The 18,488-nt window shown below is 43.9% G+C and overlaps 1 protein-coding gene across 3 annotated transcripts in view; it reads right to left on the bottom strand.

Annotated features, from left to right (window-relative positions):
- LOC147895776 (Protein kinase superfamily protein) overlaps positions 1-18,488 on the bottom strand; it is a 151,092-nt gene that overhangs the window by 69,609 nt on the left and 62,995 nt on the right. For all 3 annotated transcript variants that reach the window (XR_015541886.1, XM_087382522.1, XM_087382521.1), the window contains exon 6: positions 11,141-11,218. Coding sequence is in view for 2 of the 3 variants with exons in the window: in XM_087382522.1 (XP_087238648.1) it covers positions 11,141-11,218 (78 nt within the window). In the remaining variant the exon portion in view is untranslated. The remainder of the gene's footprint in view (positions 1-11,140; positions 11,219-18,488) is intronic.

The following is an 18,488-nucleotide window of genomic DNA, read 5'->3' as shown; positions in this document are numbered from 1 at the left end:
CTCTTAGAGCGCAGGATGGTAGTGTCAAGACAGATCCAGACGAGGTCCGAGACTTGGCGACAGATTTCTACAGATCCCTGTTCCAGCAGGAGCCCCCAGACCCTCATGCCCGCCGTTGCAAGAAGGAAGTGTGGAGGTATACACCGTCGCTCGTGCAGCCTAGCATGAGTGAAACCCTTCTCGCTCCTTTCACCGTGGCAGAGATGCAGGATGCGGTGAGCGCTATTGATGGGCAGAAATGCCCAGGTGAGGATGGGCTCTCTAGAGCTTTCTTCACCACCTTCTGGGAGCAGGTCCACCAGCCCTTGCTTCAGTCTGCATTAAATCCTTGACATGGCTGAGTTCTGTCAACTTTTGACAGTGGACTTTAGCATCTACAACCGCTGTTGTCAAGTCATGCAGATAATGCTTCCCATAATCATGAATAACAGATTGCATGCAAGAAGCAAAGGCATTCCAAGCATAATCAAGATCAATGTGGCACTGTTCATAACTAACCATTTGCTTCTACTGATCATGCTCCAAATAACTGTTGTTGCCTATAAGAAGTCTTTTATCTGGCAGCCTGTCATGTGATGTCTCATGAAAATATATCCTTAGCACGGAGCGTGGTTAGAATGAGGAAAGGCATAATCCACCCATATTTGACAAGTAAAAGCATCATACTGTTGCGGGTTTAGCATGTACCAATGGTCTAACATGACCCGATATGCAGAGTGAGCATTATGCTGAAATGTATATCCTAAAAGCACAAATGTTGGCGTTCTAATGCCAGCATGTGAGTATTACCGGAGGTAATATCCCCATGAAGCGGTGCATTAAAATAGCCATCCAGCCCTATGCTATCCCGTAACCCACGTTAACCTGCTATCCAACTCCAAGTACACCATAGTAAAATCCCCACTTTCCTTCCCTCTTGGGTACCGAATCGTCATATTAAACTCATGCATGAGTTCTACCCACCTAGCTTGGCCGCGTCTCAAGAGTTGTTACAATTAATGTTTCAAAGTATCATGGTCTACATCTACGTAGAACTCCGAACAATACAAATGATGCCTCCACGTTTTTTAAAGCATGGATAACAGCGTACAACTCTAATTCATGAGTTGGTGAATTTTGCTGAGAGGGAGAAAGCTTCTTGCTTTCAAAGGCTACTGGCCTTCCCTCTTGGAGGAGAAATGCTCCTATCGCAATGCCCCTTGCATCCGTTTCTATGAAAAATGGTTTTTGAGGATCAATAATTTTTAACACCAACTGACCCGAGACCACAGCTTGCTTTATAGCATTAAAACTTTCTTGATGATTCTGTCCCCATATAAAAGTGCTTTATCTGAGGTCAAGTAAGTTAAAGGCGATACTATCTCGGAATATCCTTCGATATGCCTTCGATAAATTGGACAAACCCCGGATGACTTTGCCGTCAGACTCAAAAAAAGGCCAAGTCAGTATCGCAGCCACTTTCTTCGGATCCATTTCCACCCCATTCGAAGTAATAATGAAGCCAAATATTCAAGTCTTACCATGCACAGCACAGTTTTCTTTTTATTTCCAAACAGACTGGCTTTCCTCAAAGTATCGAAAGTATTCACGATATTCAGCAACACTTGCTTAAAACAAGGATATCGTCAATAAAATCTATAGTAAACTTCCCGATCTATATGTCTTACAAGGATATCGTCAATAAAATCTATATGTCTTACATATAGCACATATAACACTTGCTTTTCCCAATCTATGGACGGATTCTTCTTAGAATGCCAAGCCTTTCCTAGGGCTATCTTTGCGTGAGCAAGTCGGGTCATTTCAAAATCCAACTTCTCCGCATAGTCCTGAATCCAAAGTTCTAACTGGGTAACCCTTTGGTCCCATACTTCAGTTGAACTTCCATGAGTCATTCTGACCGTATAAGCATAGTCAAATGGACTTTAATTTCAGCCTCTTTACGACCTTGGAGTTAATTAGATTGTGCATTGACACTGAGTCAAACAACACAGTGACGTCGTGATTGGCCACTTGCCCTTTCATCTTAATTAACTCCGTATTGCTAAAAGTCGTATAACCCATTGCTGGGGGCTTAGATAGAATATTATCTAGTGCACTGTTTACTAACTTAGCAATAGACACACACAATAACATGAGTATTGACCTCTAAGAAGATCCCCCTAGCTGAAATTGCATTTGGTCGGCTCTGGGACTTCCCTCCATCTCCACGTCGTACTCTGAGATTTACCATCTCAACCATCCAAAGATCCGTGTTCCGTGGACAATCTTTTAATGAGACTGAAGGCATCCAAAACACAAGCCTTCTCTCCTTGCTTTTTCTTTTTGTCCTAGGGTCAGAGAAGATTTTGACCAAGCCCGGGCTGCCATTGGAGTTACTTTTCTTTTCACCCCAATAGTGGTACTTGGTTTCAAAGAAGCCTCTGTTGGCTTTGCCTGCTTGGCTTGGCCATTAGGCTGTAAGACACTAACTTTACTAACCCACTTCTTCTTAAACACGCTCTTTTTTAGGTACTCATACTAAGTCCCAACCTACACAAACCCACTTGGCTTGTTACCTTTGGCATCCTCATCGTTCAAGGCTATGGCGATTGCTTCATCTAGAGTGTTCACGTACTTAGCCCGAACTTCCATCTTGATCCTATCATTCAGTCCAAAAATTAAATCCTTTGCACTGGCTCAGGAAGAGGTTCATAAACCTTCATTACACATACTCTAAATTTATTAGTGTATTCAGCCACAGACAAATAGGTTTCTATACTGATCCTAAGCTTGGGATGCTTCGTCAAGAGGTAATAAATGTTTTCTAAATTCTTTCCTGAACCCCTCCCACGTAGTGGATGCTACACCATCCCTTTGTTGTTTAATCCACCATCTATCCACTACCTCATTAAGCATATGCGTGGCCTCGTGGATTTTCTTCATGTCATCCATGATTTCACAAATGGTAGAGGCCTCTTCCCATTTGTACAACCAGGCTTCTATTACATTAGAGCTACGGTCAGCTACGGTCAATCATCTGACCAAAATACTTTTCTAGCCTATAATTCGCAATATTAGGTATCTTAGCCCTCCTAGGCTCGACCGTATGAACATTGGTTTCATGCTCCATTGGAGCTTTTCCTTTATCCTCTAGGATGGTCTTGTAGACATACTGTGAAACATCTTTCTAAGTTCGGATTGCCCTAGGTTTGCTTGCTGTTGTTGAGCCAGAATTTTTTGTGAGGCATCCTTCAACAAAGCAATCCTACCTGATAGTGTGTGGGCCGCTGGGTCTGACACCTGCTGTGTTGGCCGGACTCATAATGTCGCAGCCAAACACATTCAACTGTCGCTATGAAAGCTGCCCTGTACTCAGCTTCACATGAGGAAGTAGCCACTGTAGATTGCTTCTTGCTCAGCCAAGAAATACAAGCTTTGCCCAAAAAGAAACAATTACCACTAGTAGACTACCTGGTATCATAGTCTCCAGCCCAATTTGAATCACTGTAAGCATGCATCTGCAAGTCACCCCCTGGAAAACATCAAGCCATATGACTTTGTGCCTTCCAAATAACGGAATATGTGTTTTACAGCCTGCCAATGTATTGTCTTTGGGTTGTGCATATATCTGCTCACTTGAGATACTGCATATTGAATATCGGGCCGTGTATTGCACAAATAGATGAGGAATCCAACAGCCTGGCTGTAAAGTGTGACATCCACTGATTCACCTGCATCATACATAGTAAGCTTCAGCCCCGGCTCCATGGGAGTGGCTATAGGCTTACAATCATGCATGTTGAACCTATCCAAGAGCTTCTACACATACTTGGATTGAGACATAACGATGTCACGCTTGTCTTGTATAAACTGGATCCCCAAATAAAAATTTAACATGCCCAAATTTGTCATGTCAAATTCAGCTTTCAACTCAACTTTGAAATCTGCAATTATTTCCTCATTTGACCCTGTGAGCAGCATGTCATCTACATAAAGAATGATGACTAAAATATCCCCCCCATCCTTCTTGATGTAGAGGGTGCTTTCCATGGGACTATTATGTAACCCCTTACTTGCCAGGAATGCATCAATCTTGGCATACCATGCACGTGGGGCTTGTTTCAGCCCATGTAAAGCTTTGTTAAGCTTGCAAACCTGAAGTGCATTGCCAGAAAGTTCCAATCCAGGAGGTTGTTTGACATAAACCTCTTCCTACAAGTCCCCATTAAGGAAAGCTGTTTTTATGTCCAACTGATAGACATTCCAAACAAAATTTGCAGCCATGGCAATAACTGACCTTATGGTGGTCATCCGGTGCCCTTCTTCTGTGCATAGCCTTTGGCAACCAGCCTTGCCTTGTACCTGTCAATGGACCCATCTGGCTTCCTTTTCACTTTAAAAACCCACTTGGTATCAATGGCATGCTTACCTGGTGGCAAATCCACAACATCCGAAGTCTGATTTTTCTCAATGGACTGCAATTCATTGTGCATGGCATGCATTCAATGCACAATATCCTTGGCTTCTTCAAAAGAGTTAGGTTCTTCCTCGTCAAGAAGAGTACCTGCATAAGCTGTCTCACTGAAAAAGCCCCCCCTGCGTGCCTACCGGGCAATGGGGCCTCAAGCCTACTCTCCCTGAGAGTCTATAGCGACCCATTCGGGACTATGTTCGCTATGTATATCTATTGAATCTCTTGCCTGACAACTTCATCCACACCTTGTCGAGGTACAAACTCAGCCGGTGGCTCAATCGGGGCATGTGGATGAGAAGGAGGTTGCTGTAATTTCTGATTTTCAGCATGAGCCTCAGGTGGAAAACCAAATACTATAGGAAGCATCCCCTCAAAAACATCATCTGAAGAAGCTGGAATATTAAATTCAGCATGTGAATTCTCTGAAAATATAACATCTCTAGTCACAAAATCCTTGCGAGAACCAGGATTGTAGAGACAATAGCCTTTGCTTTGTGCACTATACCCAACAAAAATGCATTTAAGTGCCTTATCTGACAACTTATGTTGAAACTCCACACGCACGTGGGCATATGCAACACAACCAAAAACTCTAAAGTGATCCACTTAAGACTTTCTCCCATGCCATGCCTCATAGGGAGTGATTGTCTTCAAAGCCTTTGTGGGAGCCCGATTCAAAACATAGTTTGCACACATGAGGCCTTCGAGCCAAAACCTGTGAGGCAACTTTTTACTGGTAAGCATGCATCTATCCATCTCCATAAGCGTGCGATTCTTGCGCTTAGCTTTGCCATTTTGCTGAGGTGTAAGCCTCACGGTAAGCTGATACGTGATGCCTTTCTCCTTCAAAAATGCCTCAAACTCATGAGACATATACTCCCTCCTTCTATCTGTGCGAAGTGTCTGCAGCTTGAGTCCGGTCTCATTCTCAACCATAGCCACAAAGTGTTTGAAATGCATAAACACTTCTGATTTTGCCTTAAGACCATACACCCAAGTATAGTTGGTGAAGCCATCTATGAATGTAAAATAATAGAGATAACCACCAAAAGCAAATGTCCTCATGGGACCGTAGACATCACTGTGAATGAGCTGTAATTTACGTATAGCTCTCATTGCACCATCAATTAAACCGGCCTCTAATCACTCAAAGGACAGTGGAACTAAACCTTTAATCACTTCAGCACTTATTTACAGCTCACAAAGCATATATCACAACCATTAACCATTGCATGATCACCATTTGGCATTTACCCATTTGTTCATTGAAAAAGGGATGGAGGCTAGAATGGCCCTGCTCAACAAACATAGACTAGTGCACCCGATTGGCCCCAAACACCGTGGCGCTCCTTTTGGTATTTCTTTATATTTCACAGTGAAATGATTACAAGTTGCATCTGGGAGACCTTCCCTGCAACTGAGCACGCAGCCCCAATTCATTGAGCCTTCGCAAGGCTTTCAAGCATAGAACACCATCACATAAGTGCACTTAACCCATAGGCTCGATCCAAAGGCATTCTCTTTTCTTAGTGCAATTCCATTGGCTGTCCAGATGCAATCACTGCACCCCAAGTGCACTCTCTTTGAGTGGTTAAGAACCCACCAATAAGTACAAAGAAAAAATTTACAAGTAAAGTCTCAAAACAAAAGTCATGAGGTAGCCAAGTAAAAAGTTACAAGATCAAACTTGAGGAGGATCAAACATAAAATTCTCCAGTTTCAGATTGTTGCTTTGTAAAAATTGAGGTAGTGAAGAAACTACACCATCAATAAAAACCACCATTTTTTTTCCAGATGGCATTCACAAAGCTTTTCAAAGCTCCAAAATAAAATCAGCAAAGTACCCAACCAAAGAATGACTCATGTAGCACTGCCTAGGCACCTGTGAACCAAGAAAGAGGCGGCACACGAGGCCAACCAATAGCTTATGGCAAAAAGAAATTGCAGCAGCAAAATCACAACTCACCAAGCCCTGAAAACTCAAACCAAGTCCTCAATCGCCAAGAGGACATAGTAGCCAATGCCCAATTGCATTCTCAGCCAAAGAGGAGTGAAAAGGCATGAAGAAAGAGCATTTGCAAGAGCCGACCAGCAAGAATTACACTGAAAAATGCGAAAAGAAGCACTTCTGTCGCGAAGAAGTGGGAGTTCTTGGGCTCAAAAGAAACGTGCTTCAAAGAGGACTGCATTGAGAAGGTTTTGGAGAAGTTTCATCACCGGAAAGTCCTCCAAAACTGAGAAAAACCAGTCAACCAGTGCATGGGACCACTCGAAAATCAACAGAGAGCTATAGCTTTGCAAGAGGAGAGGCCCAGGAGGCTGTAGAAGCAAAAAGGTCCAGAAAAAGCCACTTTTGTAAATTCGACAAGCAAAAGAAGTGCTCAACTTTGCCCATTCTACCAAACGCACGGAGGGAAAAGCATATCACTGTGAAGGGGAGGCAGAGGGGAAGCCATCGTGCCAAACAGAAGTCCAGGAATCCAAACGGGTGAGGAGTTATGAAGAAAAACAGAATTCAGCTGAAGGAGGCTGGAAAACCATTCCAAAATCTCAACAAAGGGAGAAGATGAGAGAGAAAACCACACATGTGAAGTTTAGAAGGCCCAGGAAGGTCCAGGAATGGCAAAGGAGCATGTAGAAGGCGCTAGAGCCACCTGGAAACCTGGCATATAGAGAACATCTGAAATTCTGAAATCTGTGCCATCAGTGGATGTGAGGATAATGTCCCCAACTCCACACACTGAATAAGAAGAATTATTTGCACAAGTCACCTTCATTTTAGTAGGTGGAGGATGCAGAGATGCAAAGAGGCTCTTCTTAGAAGTGATCTGCTTAGAAGCACCACTATCAAAATACCAAGTATTCAGTGTCTCATTGACACTGAGAGAGCATGCATCCTTTGAATGATCATAACTGCAAGTCAAGAAAGCATAAGGATCATTGACACTGAGAGAGCATGCATCCTTTGAAAGATCGTAACTGCAAGTCAAGAAAGCATAAGGATCATCCTCAATAGTGGCTGTAGCATCTGAACTACCCACTGAAAAATCTGAAATGCAAGACAAAAAGGCATAGTGTTCTTCCACAAAGTTGGCTGTAACATCTCTCGCATCATGTGCATGAGGAGTTGATGCATCTGACACAGCCATACCTGCATCCCTTTTCTTTTCTTTAGCTATGCGCTTCTTGCACCCACCAATATAATGACTATGCTGATGTGCGGGCTGATTGGCATGTTGCTTTTGCTGCCCTTTTCCATTGGGCTTAAACTTAGAAAGCATAGCATGCTCGCCAACCTGTGTTGCCATATTTCTTCGTGTCTGCTCTCCCTGCAACAGAGTCCTACCAGCTCGTGAAAAGAGAGAGGATTGCTGCCCCCCCTCAATGACAAATTCAGCGAGGTGTGGAAACCAAGATAGGACTCAGGAAGAGAATTCAGAGTGATGGTAATCATCTCTGAGTCTGGAATAACTTCATCAATATTCAGCAACTGCTCCCTCAAATCCTAAAGCTTTGTGAGTTGAGTATTCATGGAATCTCCCTCATCCATATGCGTATGAGATAGCTCTCTTTTCAAGAAGGAAACCTGGCATCATTTCTTGCTGCAAACATACTCTCTAATATCTCCCAAGCTACCTTTGAGGTCTTGCATGACTGAATGTGAGGAATAATGAACCTCTTGACAGAAAGAGAAATCACTGATAGAGCTTGTGTATCCCTAGAATCCCATCTTTTTTGCTCTGCTGTGGGAGCAGCTAGAGCAGCAGCTCCAATTAATTGTGCTGCAATTTGAATTTGAACTCTAGCCCTGCCTCTAGTTGTAGGAGTGACAGGTGTAGCCACAAAATCTGGCCTTGCTTCATCTCCATTGACATAATCCCAAAGATGTCTGCCAACCAAGATGTTGCAAACCATAAAACTCCACAAGGAGTAGTTGGTGCCATCCAACTTATCCTCCTGTGTGAGGACTCCAAACGCCTCATTGGGGTTGTTCTGAGCCATTTTTGCCAAATAAACTTTAAAAACACAGCAAACTGGACAAGTAAAATACCTTCCTGGAATGCAAAATGCTCAACCAAAATCTGCCAGAGAAAATTTGCCCACAGTGAAAAATACTGCACCCTATCAACGGCTTGAAATGCACCACAATGCTCCGCAAATGCCCAAAAATCTGCAAAGAAAATCTGCAAAAAGTGGCAAAAGTCTGCAAATGGACTCACGATGAGTCCAGAAATGCGTGCAAACCTCCGAAATGGCCTTTCAACTGCCAAATTCCATCCGAATGCCAAAAGCCCCAATTTCTTCAGGGAAATTGCATCCAAAAGAGGGCAAATTAATTGAAACCCCCAAAAATGCCTGAAATTGCAGTTCAAAACCAAAAGCCCTAATTTTTCGGGTGAAATTGAGCAAATGTCACTCAAATTTCAAGGCAAAATCCCCAAACTTCCACAATGGCTCAATGCACAAAAGCCTGCAAATGGACCCTGCAAGAATGCAACTTTCGAAGTCCACCTGCAAAGTCAAAAATGCTTGACCTTCAGTCACCTCCAAACTGTATGGACTGACAGTACGGGACTGTCAGTACGACTGAATGCAACTGTACGGAATGTACAGCCTGTGCGGATGGAATCCGTACACCTGTATGGAACGTACGATAGCTGTACGGAATGACCACGAGAATTGTACGGCACATGTGTACAGAACTGTGCGGTGCAGGCAGAGTGCCTTGGTACGACGCTATACAAATGAAACTCGTCAAAACTATACGGCCTGACGCGCAGGGACGGAGGACGGGGTGCTTGCAGACTAAAAGCGGGCAAGGAGCTTAAGGGCTAGAAGCAAGAGGTCGGACAGGGTGAACATGCTTTGATACCAAATGTGAACAAAATGAGAGCAAGAGAGTGAGCTGGACGTAAGTTTGCTGAATAGTGGACTGAAATGAAGTGTATACAAAAGAGAAGCGAGAGGTTTTGTCTAAGTGACAAAACCCTATCTTATCCACTAACCGTAGTTAGGGATTAGACTATGGTTAGGGGAAAAAACCTCAATGAGGGAAAAGTGCCCCTAACCCACTTATTACATTACATTGGCCACTGTCTAGAATATGATGATAATTCTAACAATATGTCAACAATGGATCCTACCGTGTCATGTCGTGTCTTGTATCTATGTCATGTGTTAGTTATGAGCAGCCTCAACTTTGTGTTAGTGTGTACTCGAGGGTGGCATAAGGCGACCTAACATCGAGGTCGCATAAGGCGACCTGACGTCAAGATGCAGCAAGAATAGTACCTCGAACGTGGCGTACTCGTTGGGCTTGTGTCCAATCTCTTGCTTATCTCGCATATCTAGAGTTCGGGTCTCCCAACTACATCTTCCCCCATGAAGAACTTGTTGATCTCTTGCTGTCTAGGGTTGGGTCTCGTGGTGCAGGACTCGTGAGTCTAGACATTCAGATAAGCTCATGTATGAATAGTGTGGCAGCATCTCTTGGAGACTCCTGCGTATGAGCACTGCTCACCTCCCTTGCCTGCAAGCTGCATAGATGATACTAGAGCTGGCCATGTTAATCTATGTCAGTTTAAACTGAAGCGATCTAGATAGGTAATGATCTGCAAAGAGGCATCTATGTGGAGGGGTCTTGTTGCAAACTCTGCTAGGATGATGTTGTGTGGAGTACATCTCTTCCCCCAGATCATACGGGACAACTAGCCGGAATTCTCAAAACCAGTCCACTCGTCCTCTTGGAGGGGAATTTATGAAAGGATGTATAGATGCAGCAGGAACAATAATAAAGGCATACAAATATCAGCAAGGGGGACAAAGGAAGTAATAAGGATAGAACAACTATATGCAGCAGCAGAAGCACTTGGATTTGTAGCACATTTCCTTCATCTGGCGATTGACTTATGGCATGGGAGTAAAGTCCAAATGGTCATGGACAGGTGACTAAACTGCAAGTTCCTAACAAATGATTCTGGGCAAAGAGTGTTTTACAAGGGGCTTGATGGGTTAGCCAAGCAAAGTAAGGTAAGTATATTGAGGAGCTTGATTTTAGGTGGGAGGCAGCTGCATGTGGAAGCACAGCACATGAGAAGAACTTATTTTGCAAGGGCTATGCAACATGCATCAATCCATCCACCATGCAGAGGCCATCAAAATGCTGATCCTCAATTGTCGTTCTTAACTACCGCTCAACTCTCATTCGAATTCCTCCTCCTTTCATCTGTAAGCAGTCGACTAATCATAATGACATCTTAAAAAATCCTTGTTTGAAGTTTGAGATTCATTCAAAAGCTCAAACGGTTGATTGGCTAAACGCAAGATTAGAGCATGTTGATAATGAGGTATGCCACTTTGATCACCTTCCCAGATGAACTACCTTGTCCGACTTTCACCTTTCTTCTAGAACTGCCAACAATGAGGCCTCTCATTCACTTTGACTCTCAGAAATTGGCTTTCCTTTCCATTCACATGAGTAAAATATGAAGTGGTATTAAAAGCAATCTAGAGGGTTCATGAAGGATATTTGATAGAAAAGTTAATTTCTTGCTAATCTCCTAACATAAAATTAGTATCCTTCACACATACAACATGAACTCAGATTCGACGTTGAAAACCGTGATAGTGTAGATTTGCATTCAATGGAACAGTGCTCTAAAAGAATACCAAGGGAAAACTCACCCATGCAACTGCTTTGGAAAGAATATTCATTGTTGCTATATCTATTTCAAATTGTTGTTGTAGCATAGGATACTGAACCTGATCATGCAATTGTGTGAGAAAATTCATATCAGAATGAGGTAAAACGACATCACAATGACATAATAATTTCAAGACATTTTTCAAATATGCATGAAACCAAGATAGGTATAATCAGCGCATCATGAAAACACCATTAGAACAAAGATCTTGTTTCAAACAACAAGCTTGCAGATTTTTTGAGTTTGTGCCAAAGACAAAAAAATTGAAGAAAGGCAGGAGAGGCAAGTAAAGGCAAGTAATGACGATGATATGCATTAAAGGAAAGTAATGATGATCATCTACACAAAAGTAAATTAGTGTGTTACAAGCAATCCAAAACAACAAACAAAGCATTGACCTCTTCATTTAGATTCATGAGTTCTTAATTCATGAAACGATGCTTGAGTATCATGTATACCGCAATAGCAGACAGATCCAAATTGCAATGGACCAGGGAGAATCCATCTAAAGCAAAGCTACATGGGGGGGAGGAACATAGGAAAAATCCATCATGCATGTTCAATTGAAGGTCAATATTGTCAAAACAAAATTTATAGTTCCAAGGAAAATATCTAGCAGCAAAGCTATGACATAAGAACTCCAGCATAGGGTCAGATAGGAACAAACCACACACCATGCATGAAGCACTAAACACCACTTGGGGTCACCCATATACTAAATGCTTTCTTAGTCTACCCACACGTGCGTGCGCAAGCACATGTGTGTGTGTGTGCGTGCACGCGCACGCGTGTGCGTGTGCGCACACGCACTATTGGAGCACTCTCCTCTTTTCTTTGGGCAGCAAATCGTACATGTCCTTCCATGGTCACCAACCAGGGATTATCAAGCCCTCATCAAACATCATTGTCTCGTTTGGGTAGAGGTGGTGGATTTTCCACAGTCTTCCCTTTTGCCTAAAATTGCATCCTCTTTGGGCAAAGTGGTCTGTCCTCCAAGGCCAAATGGGAATTCAAATAGATTTTGCATCTTATGGGACACTGATAATCCCACGCCTGAATCTTATTCTGTCATGGTGAACAATGTTGATATGGGGAGTGCCTTTTACAAGCTCAAGTGGGGTTTATTTGCAAGAGCTTTCTTTGAATGCAAAAAATTTGGGCATATGGCTTCACAATGTCCTTTGCGTGTGCAAAAAATGCCACAAGAAGCTATGCCTGCACAAATGCAAAATAAGGATACTGGTGGGTCTTTTGCAATAAAAAACAAAAGCACAAGACAGGTTTATGCAACACAAGATAGGTAAAGTACCAATTGTTTCCCATTTTAAAAGGAAAAGAAAAACCTTTAGAGGAAGCTTGGCAGACTCCGAGGAAAACTGTCACAGCCAGGAGACCCGTACCTCCCCGCACATGGAATGCTACTTGATCATCCCTGGTGGATCGCATTAAAGGGTATCTACATGATGGTCTTCATCCTGCACAACATGGTTTTGTTTCTCGACGACATATCACAGATAACATTGCGAATGCTTATGTTGGAATAGAATATGCCAAATACACAGAGCAGGATGTTTTATTATTGCAGGTTGGCATTGCCAAGGCTTTTGACACAACCCAATGGGATTTTATTTCATAGACTATGCATGCATTGGGTTTGGTCACAAATTGCAGTATGTTATTTACTGGCTCTACACTGACAGTAAAGCTGCCTGCATACTATCGGGGGATATTTTTGAAGCATGGACTCTTCGTTGTTCAGTTCGTCAAGGCTGTCCACTTAGTGCACTTCTATATGCTATTGCCACCCATCCCATGCTTCAATATATGGATCATCTTGTGGTGACTGACATGTTGCATGGTTTAGGGATTCCTTGAAGCTGCCTGCATACTATCGGGAAATATTTTTGAAGCCTAGACTCTTCGTTGTTCAGTTCGTCAAGGCTGTCCACTTAGTGCGCTTCTATATGCTATTGCCACCCATCCCATGCTTCAATATATGGATCATCTTGTGGCGACTGACATGTTGCATGGTTTAGGGATTCCTCGAAGCAGAACTGTGATTGGTTGCTCAGGATTATGCTGATGATTCATTTTTTACTCCTCAAAATAATGAGCAGGATCTATCTTCCCTGATGCATGCATTATCATTATATGGTCTAGCTGCTGGTCTTCATGTAAATTTTCAGAAATCCAAGTTGCCACCTTTGCATTCCAAGGATTGGCATTCCATGTTGCATGGTTTAGGGATTCCTCGAAGCAGAACTGTGATTGGTTGCTCAGGATTATGCTGATGATTCATTTTTTACTCCTCAAAATAATGAGCAGGATCTATCTTCCCTGATGCATGCATTATCATTATATGGTCTAGCTGCTGGTCTTCATGTAAATTTTCAGAAATCCAAGTTGCCACCTTTGCATTCCAAGGATTGGCATTCCATGTTATGGCCGGGGGAAATTGTCCAACCTACTCAGCTGGTTCGCCACCTTGGTTATCCTTTAGGTTGGACAATTACTCGTCGCCAACAATCTGATTGGGTACTTGCCAAGCTTTAAAAAAGCCTTGAATATTGGAAATTAGCTACTTGGCATGTCAAGCTACAGATTGTTCAATTCACTTTATGGCAAACATACAGTTTTACTTGCCTTTGATTATGTTCAACAAGGGAGACCTTACATCTTTCATGTCTATGGTTATGAAAACCTTCTGGCCTCTAAACATGGCAAGAAAAGTTTGAGATTGCTTTCGGTGCAACATCTCTATTCGCCAAAGATGCGTGGTGGCCTCAATATTTTAAATATCCATATGCATATTCTTGCTCATAAAGGTAAATTGATGTTGCATTTATGCAGGGTTCTTAGCCTTGGGCTGCCATGGTGCGCCATTTGATTTCACATCTCACCACTCCTGCCTTTGGATAGTGGCAGCCCACTCATTGGGATTTCCTTCTTGGTTGCATTGATGGTAAGATCACAGGCTGTCCACTCCTATCCCGCATGTTAATGGATTGGAAACATATACTCTCACACTTGGAATGGCATGGTAAAGATTCATTGCAGGGCAATTCTCGACGAACTCAGAGCATACATTGGTCAAGGGGTTTTGTCCATCCACTGGCTTGGTAGGAGCCTCAACGTTCATATTTTCTTAGTTTGAAAGGGATCCATTCGGTTGCAGATGTCATACATGATGATGGAACCCTTCTTTCTTTCCCTTTGGCTACTGCAAAATATAATCTTGGTTTGCACTATCGTCCTGTATGGCACACTATTGCTCATATGCTTCAGCATTTTCAACCAGTACCCCCACTAGAGATTGAGGATCGGCTTCAGGATTGGACTCTTCACTTGCTAGGGTCGACATGCCGTCCTTTGCAGCTGTCCCACATTTTTGTCTCTTCCTTGTATAAAGTCCTTCTGCCCTTGCCTTGGGTTTCACAGGGGGCAAATAATCTTTGGCAAATGAATCGTCCTGCAAAGTGGTGGCGAAAGTGACTACGATGGATTTGGCATTCAAAAATTCCTCTTTGACAACAGGTTTTCTTGTGGAGAGTATTGCTAGGGATTCTTCCTTCTGGGCAGATTTTGGCACGCAAACATATAGCTTCGACTGTTTGCCCCTCCACGGGAATCAGTGCCTCCTCTACTTTGCTTTTGCTCTCACACCCATGATTTTCTCGGACTCCTTAGACAACATTTGAGAACCGGAATGCTACTTTTGGAAAATCTTTCTAGCTTTTTGGGATTCACCCACCTAGACAAGAGTTTGATTTATTTTTCAGCTGGGTTTGTTATTGGGCACCCTGGACTCTATGGAAGGACAAAAATCATAGAGTTTTTGGTGATCCAGCTTTTTCACTTTTCTCTTTTTTCAGGCACTCTTTGCAGCAATCCTTTTATGATTGTTTGCAAACTCAGTACATAGACTATGATGTATACTTGTCATATATTGAGATCTTCTCTTGATGTATGTGGGCACTTCCCTTTTTTTGGGATAGTGACTCTCTAATATTATGCAAAAGCAATTTCACCCAAAAAAAAAAATGTGTGTGTGTGTGTGTGTACTTGTCATATACTGAGATCTTTTCTTGATGTATTTTGGCACATCCCGTTGTGGGGTAGTGTGTGTGAGAGAAAGAAAGAAAGTCTATTAACAGCCACGGAAGACCAACAGGTCTATGGGACAGCAATAAAATCTCTCTAGTACATCTGCTTAGGGAGGGCACATGGCAGCTCCCAGAGAGTGCAAAGAGCAGCTCCAATTATTTAGAGTACCTACATTATAGCTTGGAAAAACATAATCAGCCATACATCAGTTTAAGACGGAAAGTCTTTTGGCTTAGATTTATAATCTTTAATGATTGCTATGCCTCCATGATATACTGCCCATTTTCCATCCTTCCTAGCAGCCTTGACCTTAGCTAATTCCATTGCCTTATTTTTCAGTTGAGCTCGTGTAAGTTCCTTCCATATCTTGGTCCCTTTCAATTTGTAAAATTGTCTGAGAAGCTTGATACATAGATCGCGTGAGTTGAGCGTAATGATAGCATGACCTTGAGACTCTGAGATTTGAGTTGGTCTCGCTTCATCATCATGATTGACATCATCACCCTAGTCACCCCCTGTCCAATCAATGTTAGGCATGGCTGCTTTGACATGTGCTACAGTGTCACTCAAAGAGTCCCCCTCTTTATACCATCCTTCAAGAAGTCCCCCTATTCTTATCTTCAAGGCATTATCACGTCTAGCTGCGTGTTCTTTAATATATTCCTGAAAGTCAGCTTTATATACTTTGGTATCAAACTCCACAATCACTTCCATCTTAGCGGTCTATACTTTAAAGTGAACTAGATCTTTGACTTTAGAGACTAGCTGGGGGGTAGGGGGGAAGCATTGCAAGACTTTACAGCCTCATCAATTACTGCCTGCTTGCCAGGTCTTTCAAGAACCTGAATTCTAGCTATTGCATCTGCTTGTTGCATCTTTAACTCTGTAACCTGCTGCTGTAGATAAAAAATCTGTTCATGGTGCCCAATTATGGGTCAGCCCAAACTTCCTCGTACATATGTGTGCACATACGGAGAGGGTGTCTTGGCTGTGGCATATTGGGCCTGCGCATCCGGAGAGGATGTCATCTCGCTGCCACTGTGGAATATCAGGCCTTGCTGGTTGAGGCTACCGAGGTTGAGGGAGGGGATTTCGAGGAGAGGCTTAGCCATTCCTTGCTGGCGATGTTTGCTGCTACCCCCTAGCTGAACTAACCCCCCAGCTGGGCTAGGGGTTCAGCCCAGCTAGGGGTTAGAGGACTCCCAAAACTGCAACCTGTTCGATGTACGGGACCTTGTACGGAGGACTAACGGAGGGTGAAGAACCAGAACGGCCCCGGAACGTTCCCCAAATTTTTATTTTCATTTTTGTTTTTTTGTTGTTTGAAAGTTTTAAATGGGTATTTTAGAGCTTATATAGAAAGTTTAAAGCTCTAAAATGTTAGTTTCTTTCATTTTCTAACATCATTTTATGTCACATGATGACGTGGTTCCTGTTCCCCCGTTGCCCCTTCCCAGAACATTCCCGTTCCGACACCCTAAATTCCCGTTCCTTGGTAACTATGCCCTAATCTCTTCTAGACCTAGGCAGATCCGAGGGAGGAATTCTTACGAACCTTCAAATTGGAGAAGTTCGAGCACATGATTGTACAAGAGTTGTCCACTGACACTATGAAGCCAGGGGAGAGCATTTCAGAAATGTATACATTAATGAGGGTCTTGGCGGCGAAGATGCCCATGCCACCAAATGATGTTGTGATGAAAGGGTGGTTCTTGAAGGCCTTACCCCCAGCTATTTCTATTAGACTTGTGGAAAAACTTCCTAAGCATGCCTCCCTGCGAGAGTTCCTAAGCGAGGCCGTGAAGAAGGAGTTGGACGAAATCAAAGAGGGGCTTGAAGATAGAAAAAGGGTGGATGGACAGTCATCCTTTGAAACCCAGATGAGAAGCAGTCTCTAGTGCACTGAATGCAAAGGGGCTGGGCATGGTCACCGGAAATGCCCATCTAAGCATAAGGTACCGACTTCCACTTTCTTTTGTACATTTTGCGAAAGTCATGGGCATCATGCTTGAGAATGGAGGTATCTTAAAGGGTTAAGGAGGCTTCTCCACGAGTACTCTATTGGGGAACCTCTAGTTGTTGCAGTCAATAGAGCCGCATCAACTACTTCCACTCCACCTCCTCCTCCTATGAAGGCATCTAAGCCACTTCTTCCTTCGACTATGCCACCTCCCTTACTTCCTAACCTCCCTTTACTTCAAGTTCCTGCACCCACTCCATTTGGGTTACCATATTTTACCCCACAACCCTACTATGCACCTTCTCAACCACCTACTCCAGGAGATGAAAACATACCATACTACCAATGCGGTCAACGGGGTGGTTTCTAAGAAGGTCAGGGACGAGCAGGTAGAGGGACAAACCTTCAAAGACCCATCATATGCTACAAATGTGGAAAGAGAGTATGGACACTACCAAGATGACTGTCCATAGCCATTCGAGCGACCCTCTTGTACGTAGTGCAACATAAATGGCCACTACAACACAGACTGCCCCAATGGCAGAGGGATCTGGGTCAGTCCCTCCAACAATCGTTGGCTCATTAGGGGGGAGCCCATTTTTGTGAGGGAAGCCTCTAAATAAATCCATCCAAATGGTAGGAGTAAAGCTAAACACTAAGGAAAAAATTCCTTATCCAGAGTTCATGTTGGTGGCGCCAGAGAAAAACCCAACTTTGAGCTGTTGCTCCTCCCCGACCCTTGCTGCCCCCTCTCCCTCAGCCCCTCCCCCGCCCCCTCCCTCAGCTGCTCCCTCCCTCGCCCTTTCTCCATCTCCCTCTCAGCCCGCCCCCTCCCCTCTCAGCCTGCCCCCCCTCCCCGCCCTCTCTCCGTCTCCCTCTCAGCCCGCCCCCTCCCCTCTCAACCTGCCCCCCTTCCCCGCCCTCTCAGCCCGCTCCCCCTTCCCCGCCCTCTCTCCTACCCCGGCCCCTTCCCTGCCCCCTCCCTCCTCTCCCCCGCTCCCTACCCCCCGCCTTAGCCCTCTCCTCTACCCCCCTCCTCTACCCCTTCTTCCCTTCCTCTGCCCCTATATCTTCCCTCCCTCCCCCCGCCTCCTCTACCCTCCCCCCGCCGCTTCTACCCTCACCTCAGCCCCTCCTCTCTCCCCCTCTACTCCTCCTCCTCCTCATCCTCCCTCCTCCTCCTCCCTTCCTCCCTTTCCTCCTCAGCCCCTCCTCCTCCTCCTCCTCAACTCACCTTCCTCCTCCTCCTCTCCCGGGCAGCTTA

The sequence above is a fragment of the Dipteris shenzhenensis genome, chromosome 12, assembly GCF_047967505.1.
Source record: "Dipteris shenzhenensis isolate YYH24624 ecotype China chromosome 12, Dip_SZ_1.0, whole genome shotgun sequence".
In the NCBI taxonomy this organism is placed as follows: domain Eukaryota; kingdom Viridiplantae; phylum Streptophyta; class Polypodiopsida; order Gleicheniales; family Dipteridaceae; genus Dipteris; species Dipteris shenzhenensis.
The sequence above is the reverse complement of the archived record's forward strand: the minus strand, read 5'-3'. Positions and strand labels throughout refer to the sequence as shown.